This window comes from Colossoma macropomum, unplaced genomic scaffold (genome assembly GCF_904425465.1).
Source record: "Colossoma macropomum unplaced genomic scaffold, Colossoma_macropomum, whole genome shotgun sequence".
Classification (NCBI taxonomy): Eukaryota; Metazoa; Chordata; class Actinopteri; order Characiformes; family Serrasalmidae; genus Colossoma; species Colossoma macropomum.
This window is the reverse complement of record NW_023494810.1, coordinates 35076151-35090508: the sequence shown is the minus strand read 5'-3', so window position 1 is coordinate 35090508 and position 14358 is coordinate 35076151. Positions and strand designations below refer to the sequence as shown.

General features: G+C 39.9%; 1 protein-coding gene across 1 annotated transcript in view; it reads right to left on the bottom strand.

Moving 5' to 3' along the window:
* Positions 1-2462: 2462 nt before the first annotated feature.
* dennd2db (DENN/MADD domain containing 2Db) overlaps positions 2463-14358 on the bottom strand; it is a 28875-nt gene continuing 16979 nt past the window's right edge. Inside the window, exons 4-12 of the mRNA XM_036559667.1 lie at positions 12983-13052; positions 12553-12630; positions 10150-10290; positions 9866-10014; positions 9409-9580; positions 8336-8386; positions 7138-7219; positions 3573-3812; positions 2463-2967 (exon numbers count right to left, since the gene is read on the bottom strand). Of these exons, the coding sequence (XP_036415560.1) occupies positions 2879-2967; positions 3573-3812; positions 7138-7219; positions 8336-8386; positions 9409-9580; positions 9866-10014; positions 10150-10290; positions 12553-12630; positions 12983-13052 (1072 nt within the window). The 3' untranslated portion in view covers positions 2463-2878. The remainder of the gene's footprint in view (positions 2968-3572; positions 3813-7137; positions 7220-8335; positions 8387-9408; positions 9581-9865; positions 10015-10149; positions 10291-12552; positions 12631-12982; positions 13053-14358) is intronic.

Here is a 14358-nt window from a genome sequence, read left to right as displayed (position 1 = left end):
AGTCTTTTAATAGAATGTCATTAATTAGTGACGCTGATCTATTAAAATGATCATAACAAAACACTGAAGGCAAACAGTTTCCATCAGGTAGAACTGAGTGGCTCTGAAATCACTTTTTACAAACAAGCAAAGTTTCAGTTTAAGATTTATTTGAACTTAGTTACAAGTTTAAGTTTAATAAAAACTTTAAACTCAGATTCACAAATGAGTTTCCTTTACTAAACTGCATCTGTAGGTCTCTGTTCATAAACATAAACTAGCCAAAACTAATTTACTATAAAATGAAATAATATTTGTATAAATTCAGAAAAAAGCCACATCAGTCACAACTGCATATGTGTACATATTTCTATATTGTGGTCTATTTACACAAAGGTAGGTTAGTTCATCATTTATGTTGAATAGACTGAAATTTTACACTGCTGCACTGACGTTGAGCCGTGTGCTGCACTGGGTCGGTATGACCAACAGGTCAAAACAAGCTCAAAACAAAGTGCGCTGTGCCCTGATTGGTGGTCTTGCTTCACACTTCTTTTGGTTTGACGTTACGTTTTCATACACTCAAAAGGAACGACAGATTTCTCATAATGTAGCGGAGTAAAAAAGAAGATATGGAGTGAAAAGTAAAAAGTCGCCCAAAATTGAAATACTTCAGTACAGTACAGATACACGAAAAACTACATAAGTACAGAAACAAATTACATTTACTTAGTTACTGTCCACCACTGAACACTGTTAGAGTTTTACATCAGTCCATATATGGAAAATAAGCTGCAAACAGCCCATTTCTGTGATGTCACAAAAAAGAAACATTTGCACACTGAAGTTATAAGGAGTGTTTCAACCTGGACCACTTTTGAATGAGGCTCAACCAATCAGAAAAGAGCTTATTTACATATATTGGTAACAACAGCCTGTTTATTTGTAAGGGATAAAGAGAGGTCAGAAAATGATCATGTAGAAATGAGTTTATTTTTTGTGCATAAAACCCACACAAACGTTGTGAGTGGATTTCTGAGGAAAAAAATGATGAATAAAATGAGTAATATGGGCTCTTTAAATGGCTGAAGCAGTTTAGCTGCGTGTTTTTGGGGTCGTTTGATGAAAATAATGACTTTGGGTGCTTAAAGGAAGACTAATGTGGCTAACAGCATAGCAAAGGCAGCAAAAAGCAAGCTGTGCTAAACGTGCTAACCAGCCCTCATTCGTTATTAGTTCGCTATTCTTCACAGAAACATGACTAAACTGGTTTATAGTAAACTGTGAATTGAAGCTAATGGTTTAGTACAGTTTATACAATCTGCTTAAAGCTAACTGATCCCAGCTAGCCTACATTTGTTGTTAGCCACATTAGCATTTCTTCACAGAAATATAGCTGAACTAGTTTATGGTAAAGCGTCAGTTAAAGCTGATGGTGACTGTTCAGCTTAAATCCCACTCAGCCCACATTTATTATTAGCCACATTAGCATCTCCACAGATATATAAAGGCACAAAACAGGGAAAAGCTAATAGCAACCATGATTTGCTTAGTGCTAATTCATATTAGCGACGTTAGCATTTCTCTACAGTATTGTTATGGCAGAGTTAAGGCTGAGTAGTTAGCATAATGCTGTACAACTTGCTTAACGCTTGAACAAGTACACACATAAACAGAAGGTTCTTCAGAGCTCTTTAGTAAAGGGAATGGTTGTATTTAGAAACATTTCATGCTTAAATGGTTCTTAGATTAATGGAGAATGTGTTTATGGTTCTACGTAGCACACACAAGGGTTCTTCTGTTGCTAAGCTCAGCATTGTAAAAGTTGCAGAACCATTTTTGGTGCTATACTGAATCATATAGAACACATTCTCCATCAGGCTGAAGAACTTTCACCATGCAGAGAACCATTTAAGCAGGCAGTGGTTCTATGTAGAACTCGTACATAGCTTGTACATAGAACCACTCCCTTTACTAAAGAACCCGTGAAGAACCATCTTTAAATATAGCTTATGTTCATTATAGTTACTTGAGCATTTCCTCACAGATATCACAGGTCCTGTGGCTGGTTTCAGTGTCTATGTTCTTGTAGAGGATTTTGAGATGTTCTTCATAACAAACTCTGGATAAGATGTGAAATACCGTTACTGTCGTCAAACTCGGCTGAGCAAACCTGAGATTGAGCCTGACCTGATTATATATATTTTCAAATTGTTTGTAAATTTGTTGAAAGATTCCCCCAAAATATGTAATTCCTTTCAGCACAAACATGTCGCTGCTATTGGAACAAAACCTTGTATCCTTGTGAGGTTTTGCTACGACAGTAGTGATATATAGTGGTGTGTGTTGACATTATTAAATTATTGAAATGAATGTAAGATGAAGCTTTTTCAGTGCACATGCAAGATTAATGCAAGATTCATCTTTCCTCAGGTTCTGTGTTGGGTCACTAAGCAGGTGTCCGTGAAATGAATGTTCAGACGTGTTTATTATTTTGCTCATATTTTATTTCTATAAAGAGAACTAAAGTGCATTTCAGTCAGCTGTGCTGTCAAAACGAGTTTCACAGACAAACAAGTAATAAAACAAACAAAAAACAGAACACTCCCGGTTTATCAGAGGTAATGAAGACATTTTACAGTTAAAATAATCTAACTACAGTAAATGATTTTATATCAGTTTATAATTAAACATGTACAGCATGCTTATTGACAAATAAATGCTTTTTTAACAAAGACAATGGCTCTTTTTTCTGTTTAGATGATCACAGACAGGATGAACACTGTTAGTTTAAAACTCACTCAGTCATGCAGATACAATGATTTTAAAAAAGCCTCTCACACCAAAACAAACACTGTTTATCTCAAATAACACACACACACACACACACACACACTCTTCAGACCACCACGCCCTTCACCCAGCCGCTCTTCATCCGCTCCTTCTTCCTCCGCTCCTGATACTCCGACACCTTCTTACGGAAGAAACCTGAATCAAAACAAAAATAAAGATAAATCAGAGTCCGCAGCAAATATCTGATTAAGTGGTCATGTTAGATCAGATTAAGGTCTATAAATCTGATAAAGAGGCTGGATTTGAGTCAGTAATGGGGTTTTTCAGTGTAAACTCTCACTCTGATTTCTTTCGTTTCTCTCAGTCTGAGTATGTGTAGAATCAGAGCGCCGTCCCGGAAACAGTGAGCAGCGTTTAACGCAGCACCCGCGAGACCAACACAGCACATTTGGAGCGACGCTGAAACCGAATACACGCTCGACCAAATGAAGGATTTAAATATTCTTCATCTTCTAGATGAAGTTTGTTCATATTTTCAGATAAAGGTGACTCAAAATGTAAAAAAACTGAACCAGTTACTGGCACAATCTGATTTTCTGCAGTTATAAGATTATTAAGTGTAAACACACTGAACCACCGTTCTTTTTTTATTACACATACAGCTGTCCAACTGCTGACCAAACCCATCATAGACTCTGAAAAAAGTACCATTACAAACGTATCACAATAACCAAAATAAATTAGTCTGTTCCAACTCTATTAAATAGAAATGTGTAATGAAGAGGTGTGCTGGTGCTGACCTTCGTGGTTGGGCTGTTTCTCCTCCTCCTGGATGAAGAGGTCGAACATCTGCGTCTGGACGAACTGTTTGACGAAGGCTCGACTGCTTTTGGGCTCCACAGCCTTCAGGAAGCTTTTCTTCTGGAACGTTGCGGCCTTCCCACCTCCAGACTTCTTAACGTGATCCGCAAAGTGACCCACGGTCTTCACGAAAAACGTCAGGAAGGCTTCAGAGATCACTCGGTTCAGCTCCTCTGTGGCTGAGAGACAGAGAGAGAGAGGAACTGTTAGCATTTAGGCTGATTCACACAGACAGATCATCCCCACAGTCAGGCTTTAGGACTCAACTCTGAAATCTGATCTGTTTAGTCTCCATGACAACTTCAGTATGGACTGAATTTAGTTCAGTGTCTATTCCAGAATAACAGTTCCGAACTTCATAATCTCATCATGAACTCCAGATAAGAAAACAGCATCACACAAACATCCTAACTAGACTAAACCTCCTAAATCCTGTCCTAACTTGAGGATGAACCCCAACAGGGTCCTCACTTCTGTTTAAGGTCCGTTTCTATGGTTTTTAGGCAGCTGAGTCAGCAGCATAGTTCACTACCAGCATAATGAGCTCCATTTATTCCTACTGTAAAACGCTGCTTTCACTGTGAGATGATTTTCTTTTCTAACTCTGCGTTTTAAAGATCTCAGACGCTGCAGACTCGATCTCCACCGCCCCTCTGATCACCTTCGTGTGTTAATGTTGATGAGGAAATATTACAGTGATGGTGGTGAATAATGAGGAGACGGAGCTGAACGTGTGTCTGTTTATTAGGAGAAGTAACGTTAGCGCGCTCAGCTAGAGCGTTTGGGGAATGGAGACTGAAACTGGGGAGCGGCGACGCTCTGATAAACAGCAGGGGGCGCTCTCACAGTGTTCACTACTTACAGTTCATCACACTTTAGTTTTGTTTGCCCTTTAATGGCAGCTGTTTTTTGTTGACGTGTTTATGAACAGACATGACACCTTTGTCGACTCTGAACAAGTAGGTGAGGACTTCCTAACTGGAGATAAGATGCTGTAAGATAAGATAAAATCTAAATTAAGATCAGATTTGCTTCTGTAGTACGACTTTGTGAAACATCTAATCTTGTCCTGTCAGATCTGAACTTAAGAGGAAGTTTCCCTAATCCAGCTCCCAACACTAGCAGGTAATAAAGAAGCAATAACCAGGAACAGGCTGAGGAGAGTCTCCAACATTCCCTGAATGGGTAGAAATAGTCTAGGAAATTTTTTTCATGGAATGACTGACTCTTTCACTGAGAAATGCCACTAAAAATGTGAAAAATACTGGAAAAACTGGAAACTTTATCTGAATCTGAAGTGATTTCTTTACTGTTTATTTGTTTTGTCTTATTTCCTTCCGTACTGAGGCCAGTGGAACTGGGCTTTAGATGCTAAAGGAGTGGATGACCCCTCCCTCCTTAAAACACCCTGGCCTTGAGTCAAAGTCACAGGCCATGAAGATCTCTACAGTTTCAAAGGACAATTATGGACATGAAAGAGACTCAGATCTTGATGTTATAAAGCAATTCTGCCTGTTTTTAATTCCCGCCTCATGATGTCCAGCATTTCACCCTCTCTGTGATGACCCTGCCTGCTGTCCCTTAGTCTGTCTGTCCTGTTTGTTGTTAAAATGCACTAAAAATAACGTTTAAAAAGAACAAATATGGCTATAAAACTCTCAAACAAGCCAATAAAACTACAATTTATTTTAATGATTTTATTCTAGTTTAAACTTTATTTGTGTAAAGTTACATATACACTGTTAAAGATGGTTCTTCAAGGGTTCTTTAGTAAAGAAAATGGTTCTATATAGAACCAAGAACACTGAAAGAACCCTTTGCATGACTAAAGCGTTCTTTGCATCATGAAAGGTTCTTCAGACTGATGGAAAATGTGCATAAATGTGCTATAGACGGTTCAATATAGAACCTTTTTGAAAAGGGTTCTACATAGAACCCAAAGAGTCTCTTGAATTCCACCAAAAGACTATTGTTATAAACTTGACATCATAACAATAGAAGAACACTTTTGGGTGCTGTATAGAACTATTTTCAAAAAGGTTCTATATAGAACCATCTAAAGCACGTGGCCTATCAATCTGTCAATCAATTTGCTCGGAGAAAGGGTTCTTCAGTGTTCATGGTTCTATATAGAACCATTTTCTTTACTAAAGAACCCTTGAAGAACCAACTTTAAGAGTGTACAGTCATATGCACGTTTGAACAGCCCCATGTTTTGTTGATTTTCTAACACACTTAAATATGGCTTTATCTGCTAATTTTAGTGCACAATTTCTACTTATCTGAGTTTAACATGTTAAAAAATAAAAAATATAAAATTAGCTTTTCACTTAAATCAACACCACATAGAATGTGACCAGGGTGCCCAAACTTTTGCATAAGACTAAGTATAAATGTATTAACAAATATGAGATTAAGAATCGATAAATCAGACGGATTTGGATGTCAGGTAAGACAGTTCACACGTTCCTGAAGGAGAGTTTATCTTCTGTGAGAACTGTAACTGTAACTGAGCCGCAGTTACTTTCATTTCAGTCACGTTCAGTTTTGTAGGATCGCAGTTCTGTTCTGGGGTCTTATCTCTGCTCCAGCGTCATTACTGAGACCACTGAGACTGAAATTAGCTCAGAGTGACTCAGGCGAGCCCTGACTGCCAAAACGGAAGAAGATCCTAGATTAAGAGATTTAGGGCCTGAGAAAAACCCACAACAGCAAAACGTCTTACATTTGAGGGTTTAGTTTCTGTTTTTATCCATTATTCCTCACAGAAATAGGTCACCCTGAAACTTCCCTTCAAACACTCGTCATATTTGGCTGTAAATTCAATTCTGAAGATGAATCCATCCTGAAAAGGCGACACAGCAAAGCACAGATATTTTATTACTGTATTAGAGATTATATAATGAATAAGCGCATCAGGAAATCTCACATTTCACCACAATTTGCATTGATTTAATTCGGGACACTGAATACACAACGGTGTCTGGGGAAAAATTCTGTTTGAAAATAGCTGAGAATTTCTAATGGGGGGTGGGGGGAGGGTTCTTCTGTTAGACTGTACAACCAGCACTGCTCCCAGTGGAACCTCCTCCACCCCCATTAGACCTCACATACTTACAGAACACAATCTGTGAATTCATCACCATTTCCTGTGTGCAATGTGTGTGCACACTAGCAAGCAACAAACTAACTTTGTTTAGTAATTAACCAGGTTAATTACTTGCTTGTTAATTCTTGTCGTTACTCTGTTCTGGAGTTCTGCTCTCCCTTTGCTGCTGTAGCTCTGTGAATTTCCCTGCTGTGGGAGGATTATCTTATTTTATTCTGGCCAAAAAAAAGCTCTTTACGGAATATTATTAACCAATTATAATCAGTTCCAACAATCCAAACATTGTAAAAGCAGCTTTTTCATCACCCTCAGACTGATGCTAGCATTAAACACACTTCAGCAATAAACACACTTCAACACAAGCGGATCAGTTAAGGGGTGTCGATGAAACTCACTGGCGTTGCGTCTCCTCATGCAGAGCGCCTGCAGCAGCTCCTCCTGCAGCTTAGCCGGAATCAGAGTGTCCTCATCTCCGATCTACAGCCGGAAAACAGCGCTAACGTTAATGCTAACCTCATACACTTCACCTCGTTCACACAGCAGACACACTGTTTACTCACAGACAGGCAGACAGTCAGACAGTCACTTCTGAAGTAAAAGCTGAATAACTGCATTAAAGTTATTTAGTTTTAGCGCTGGAGCTACGAGGCTAATGTAGCTAACACGTAACAGAAGTTTCACACAAACTAGCATGAATGAGGTGAACGTGTGTATCTGTGTGTGAAATGTTGAGCTGTTCGTGAGCAATGAGAGGTAAAAAGGGGGGGGGTGAGAACCCCCTGCTGTGAAAAACTATTCACACCTTCCCACACAGACAGCCGTGCTGAGATAAAACAGACAACAGCAGCTTTCAGCATAACACAATCCTGCACAACTGACACAATAAACACACGTTTAAAACACAATAACACTCTCATAAACACTGACCTGCTCACTGACCTACGAAGACCCAAAATTCAGCTTGTAAATCAGACACCTTTCCATCTACATACTTTCATTAGTACAGAATAACAGAGAACAACAGTGCAAAAACTGAGGGAGCTCTGAAATAGGCAGAAATTAGTTAAGGCTAATGTGAAAAAAAAGGTTACATTTTTCCATTTTTGTCTCACTTTCCTGCATCTGCTGACTCATTACTCTGTTTATGTGAAAGCAGAATGTGTGGATGAGGTTATACGTGAATTATATGTGTTTACTGAGTTACAGAGAGAACAGCAAACACAGGGAAAAGAAAAACAGGAGAAAATTGGAAGCATGTGGGAGCAGAGCACAGAGCGGGGGGGGATAAAGTGTGTGTGTGAGAAAGAAATGGGTCAAAGAAAGAGTGAGTGTGTGTGTGTGTTTATGTTTGTGGGTGTGTCTATGTTTTCATGGGTGTGTGTATGTTTGCGTCGGTGTGTGTATGTGTGTGTGTGTGTGTGTGTGTGTGTGTGTGTGTGTGTGTGTGTATGTATGTGTGTGTGTGTGTGTGTGTGTGTATGTATGTGTGTGTGTGTGTGTGTGTGTGTGTGTGTACGTATGTGTGTGTGTGTGTGTGTGTGTGTGTGTACGTATGTGTGTGTGTGTGTGTGTGTGTACATGAGCGTCACTCACTCTGGTGATGAACTTGCTCCCCGCTGGTGCTGAGAGATCCACAATCAGCAGCTGTGGAACCAAAACACGGTCAGAAGGCGTCTCTCGGCTCTAATCCGGTTTACTAATCAGAGTCACTGGACCTCTAATAGCTTTAGCTGAAGTCTGAAGGCTTTTATCTCAAAACATCAAAAAAACCACTGAGATAAACACACTCAGAATAAACACACACAATACCTCAGTCAACAGCCGTGTAGGACTCACTGCAATACTTCAGGCCCCATTTCCCTTCTCCAAATGTAATCAATCAGCTGAGACGTGTTTGAAGTCTGAATATTAGCTTCTTTAGTTTTAGCACTGCAGCTATGAGGCTAATGTAGCTAAAAGGTAATGGGAGTTTGTGCACCACTTAGCTGGTGCTAACTGCATACTGACATCACACTCTCCTAAGTATCTCAAACAGTCTTGATTATGTCTGACACTGTATGATTCACTGTTATCTATAAACATGGACTAAACTACGCACTAACCAATTTTTGGTTCAGATGTCTTTACAGTGGTGGTGACAGGAACCAAACAACTCTGAACCACTCTGATTACATCTTAATAACTAAGAAATTCAGAAAAGTCTTTTACAGCTTCCTTAAGTGAAATCATTATACACCACTAGCATTGCGTAAAATTCCTTTACAGTCTTTCTCTCAGGGTAATTTAAGGTGAGGAAAACGCTCCCTTAAGATTATTGGCCAACATGAGAAGCTGAAGATATGAGCTTTGTAGATGTTTGAAGTGGAGAAATGTACATGTGGGAGTTCTTTGCAAAAGAGAGAATCCTAAGCAATGAAAAACACTGAGATTAAATATTTGACTGTCTAAATGTATAAAGCTAGTTGGTGAATACGTAAGTAATGTAAGACTGCATGCTGAAGAATATAATGTCTTTAAACTAAGTTAAAAGTAAAAATACCCCAACCTGGGCCGAAAACACCAACAGGCCCAGTTAAAGTAGAGTAAAGCGTATCTGGTGGGACGTTGGCGGCTAACTGCAATTACATCACACACACTGCCTCTCTCTCTCTCTCTCGGACACTCACGTTGGTGTGGTCAGTGAGCTCGTGCTGTAAGCTGCTCTGGATGCCTAGCAGGTACGGAGTTGGGGCCAGGTAGACGTCCAGCAGCACGCGGGGAACGATGGAGATGAAGGTGTGCTGCCACAGAAACGGAAACAGCAGCGCAGCTACAGCGTGGAGCACCTGAGAGAGAGTACTGCACATGCACGGGGGGGACACACACGCACGGGGGGACACGCGCACGGGGGGGACAAGGTCAACTTTAATTTTTAAATACATGTTTATTTTCTTTTTAATGCTACTTTCAAATTGAGACTAATTCTGAAATGATCATAACAAATATAAATATGAAAACACTCATCACCCATATCTCACATCTCTGCATGTACTAGCTCAATGATTGGCAAAGAGTGTACCTCTGAGCATTCTGATTGGTTGTGTTGTGTACCCTGTGAGCGTTCTGATTGGCTGTGGAGTGTACCTGAGTTCCTCTGCGATGAAGACGATTTGTCGCTCTAGCACTGTTGCGGCAAACACCTGCAGCACCTCCTCGTCTGTCAGACAGCGGAACAGTGTTTGGAAATCTACGTGTTCCAGCCATGAGTCCTGTGGCCGAGTCAGACTGATTATCTACAGGAGAGAGAGAGAGAGAGAGAGAGAGAGAGAGAGAGAGAGAGAGAGAGAGAGAGAGAGAGAGAGATGTTAATACTGATGCTAATTGGTGAGGTATATATCTCTATATAGTATATTTCTCTATATCTCTACCTCTGTTCCAGACTCTGGTATGAAGCTCTTGATGTTGACGGTGTTTCCAGGGGCAGGAAACGGCGCCTCCCTCAGGCTCTGCATGAACGGGTAGATCATTGCCATGGAGATCTGCCTCCGCTTCTCCACCTCATCAAAGATCTACAGAATAATAAACAAATAAATACATAAAACACATCATTAAATTCTGATACCAACAAACTCACGGCTCAGTATTTGAGCTGTATTTCAGTAAAACAGTGGTTATCAACTCCATCTACATCAAAATTATAACCACCCAGATATCAGCACAGCACAGTAACGTCCTCACACACCTGGACAAACCAGGGCAGTTTCACAGATTTTTCAAAATTCCCCCATAATTCAGTGTGTGAGATGTAATCAGTGATTCAGAGTGGTTTGGTGTGAAATGGTTCAGATGTCTTTACAGTGGTGGTGATAGGAACCAGGGGTCGCCATGACTACAACACAAATATAGACATTTTATTTACTATCCAGAACCACCAGTGAACCTACACGAGTCTTCTGAGTTTATATGGAATGTTGATGATGGAAAATAGTGGAAAATCTGAAATAAGTTTTCTTTGGGGACTATTTTGCCTCACAGCACCCTGCATGTATCCCTCCACCATGAATGGAGTTTAAGTTCTCAAAACAGTGTCTCAGGCATCAGGCAGAGAATTCATAACCACTGATAACCAAACATCTAAACCACTTAATTATGCAGATAATTATAAAAACTAGGAACTGCCCTGATCCCCTGTTGCACTCACAAATACATCACTGTTAAGAAGGAAAATGAATTCAGGGAAAAACAACAGACTAAATGAGATTCCGGGTCACTAAACACGGTGTTCCATGGAAGGAGATATCCTCCTAAAATCCCTACCACAAACACACTCACTGACTCAGAACGCTGGCCTGCTTCATGTCTCTGTTTCATTATTTACATAAAAACGACGAGGCTGACGAAAAAGCGCGCTGCTGAACTGAATCCATGTTGCGGGAAAGCTGATGGATCAGATCAAGATGTCTTGGTAAACTGAGTCTAAACACGCCACGTCTAATCTCATTTGACACACAGAGAGAGAAGACATGAGTGGGAGAAGGAAGAAAGAGAAAGTGAGAGAAAGACAAAAGGAGTGCAGTGCTGAGTTCCAGAGAAACATTTCAACATCTGGGTTCAACAACTGTGTCACTTTCCAGAGAAAATGTTGAACAGTTTCAGAAGACGAGTATCTCCAGTTCACATTGTTTCCCTCTAAATCACCACAAAACTTTCATACGGTCAGAAGTGATGGCAGGTTTTATGTTAGGAACATGTTAATGTTAAAGAAGGCAGAGAGAAATGTTTAATGTGATTAATGCAGCACGTGATTAGCGCTGTGTGACTGATTAGTGTGGTAAGTGTATGATTAGCTCAGTGTGATCAGTGTGGTTTGTGTATGATTAGCTCAGTGTGATCAGTGTGGTTTGTGTATGATTAGCTCAGTGTGATTAGTGTGGTTTGTGTATGAATAGCTCAGTGTGATTAGTCTGGTTTGTGTATGATTAGTTCAGTGTGATTAGTCTGGTATGTGTATGATTAGCTCAGTGTGATCAGTGTGGTTTGTGTATGATTAGCTCAGTGTGATCAGTGTGGTTTGTGTATGAATAGCTCAGTGTGATTAGTCTGGTATGTGTATGATTAGCTCAGTGTGATCAGTGTGGTTTGTGTATGATTAGCTCAGTGTGATTAGTCTGGTTTGTGTATGAATAGCTCAGTGTGATTAGTCTGGTTTGTGTATGAATAGCTCAGTGTGATCAGTGTGGTTTGTGTATGATTAGCTCAGTGTGATTAGTCTGGTTTGTGTATGAATAGCTCAGTGTGATTAGTGTGGTTTGTGTATGATTAGCTCAGTGTGATCAGTGTGGTTTGTGTATGATTAGCTCAGTGTGATCAGTGTGGTTTGTGTATGATTAGCTCAGTGTGATTAGTCTGGTTTGTGTATGAATAGCTCAGTGTGATTAGTGTGGTTTGTGTATGATTAGCTCAGTGTGATCAGTGTGGTTTGTGTATGATTAGCTCAGTGTGATCAGTGTGGTTTGTGTATGATTAGCTCAGTGTGATCAGTGTGGTTTGTGTATGATTAGCTCAGTGTGATTAGTCTGGTATGTGTATGATTAGTTCAGTGTGATTAGTGTGGTAAGTGTATGATTAGTTCAGTGTGATTACTGTGGTTTGTGTATGATTAGCTTAGTATGTGGATGATTAGCTGTGTGTGATTAGGGCACCAACCTTATCAAGATATATGCTTGCCATCTGAGTAGCACTATGCGATTAGCTCAGTGTGCGTGATTAGTGACTGAGTAGTTCAGTATGTGTGATTAACACTGTGCAGTGAGCCTCCTCCTCCGCTTTACCTTGGAGAAGAGGCCGAAGCAGGCCAGCCTGCTGATGATGCAGTACGCCTCTGGGGGGCGCGCTCCTTTACCATGTGGCTGAAACACAACAGGAAACAGGTCACTCAAACAACAACAACGACAACAACAAGGGTAAAAAGACTTAAGCCAAAATTAGCACAGAATTAAGTTTACTGTTTAGATGATCGCATGGAGGGTTAAAATTAGAAGATGTTTCATTATTCAAAAACATTCAAGGAAAATCGGTAGGTTTTAGTGTTGGATGAGAAATAGAGGCTCAGATGAGCTAACGCTAACTCTAAAACTAAAACTAACATTAACAGGTCCAGCTACAGTTAGCCTAGTTAGCAAAGGCTAGCTTTCAAAGGAACTAAATATAAAGAAATAAATAAAATTTAAAGTGCTGTAGAAATGTGAATTCAGCCTTTACCAGCAGTCGTCTGCAGTAGCCGTTTCTTCTGCTCCCGTCAATCTCAGTCAGAACGAACGAGAACGTTTCACTGCAGGAGAAACGCAGTAACGTTACGCGACTCGGTCTCAGATCACAGCAGTGTGAATTTAATGTGAATGTCTCCTTTACTCTGTACGAGAGGATAAAGAGGGACAGCTAGCCTACAGCCGGTCAGGAAAACAGCACGGTTTACTCTGCTGTATGTAAACAGCCTTTAGGCTAAGAGCTGCTTGCTAATGATTGATCTTTAAGACCCTCACACTCAAAACCACTGTTTTTAAAATGGTTAACTCCTCTTAATGGCTTATTACGATCGCAGAGATTGAAGCTAGTTTTCTACATCACAAATGAGCTTGACCCCATCACGGTCCAGCATACTAAAATAGGCTACTGGGGATCAAAGTGGTGACAGAAAACTTTCTTACAGCTAACATAGCTAACTTTTTTGAAGCCTTAGACTGTGCAGTTAGCCATAAGCTAAAACAGATGAATAATGTTGGTATTTAAAATTACGGTGGAGGCAAATTTACATTCCACATCTAAAAACTGTCAGATGTGGTGCAGAGCTGCTCTAGTAGCAGTTAGCATTCCACTGTAGTAGCTTAGCATGCTGCAGGTTCACCACAGCACCTGTTCATTCAGCTCACTGAAGCTTCACTGATGCAAATTTAGAGAACAAATACTCAGAGTAAACCAGTGTTTGTGTGTGTGGAGCTGTTAGCTTAAGCTACTGTTTATACATTTCCTTGTTAGCAGCAGACGCTAACGTTAGCTTAGTGAGAACGCTAAAACACCAGCAACTAGCCTCACCGACGCTGCAACTGAGGAAGGTTTAGAGGATAAAGATTCGAAACAGTGAAACTGAGTAACCGGTGCCAGTTTGACAGAAAGATAAAATCTAACTCATTTAAATATAAACAAATTTTTGACAGTTGCAGAATTTAAGTGCTGAACATAAACTTAGAGTCTAAAGATTTTCCTGAACAGATTTAACGCAGATTACTTGCCTTAATGCTGCTAAGGTGATGCCGAGGCGGTTTACGCAAGTGACCAGAGAGTAATAACACTCTCTCTGCGGTTTCAGGGGTTTAATGTGTAGGTTTTTTTTTTTACACATCATTTCATAAATGAACAGAAATAAATCAACTACATTTTCCATTTAAAGTTACAGTACAGGATTAAATATGCAGCAATACATCAAGCTGTGGGTGATTCGACTGCACTGATTTTGGAAAATAGAGAAGGCCTACATACTAACATAATTATAAATTATAAGTAAACATGCACTTAGATATTTCTGACTAAAATTGTTTTTAACTTTGGGTTTTCCCCATTGTTAAAAAAAGAGAAATAAA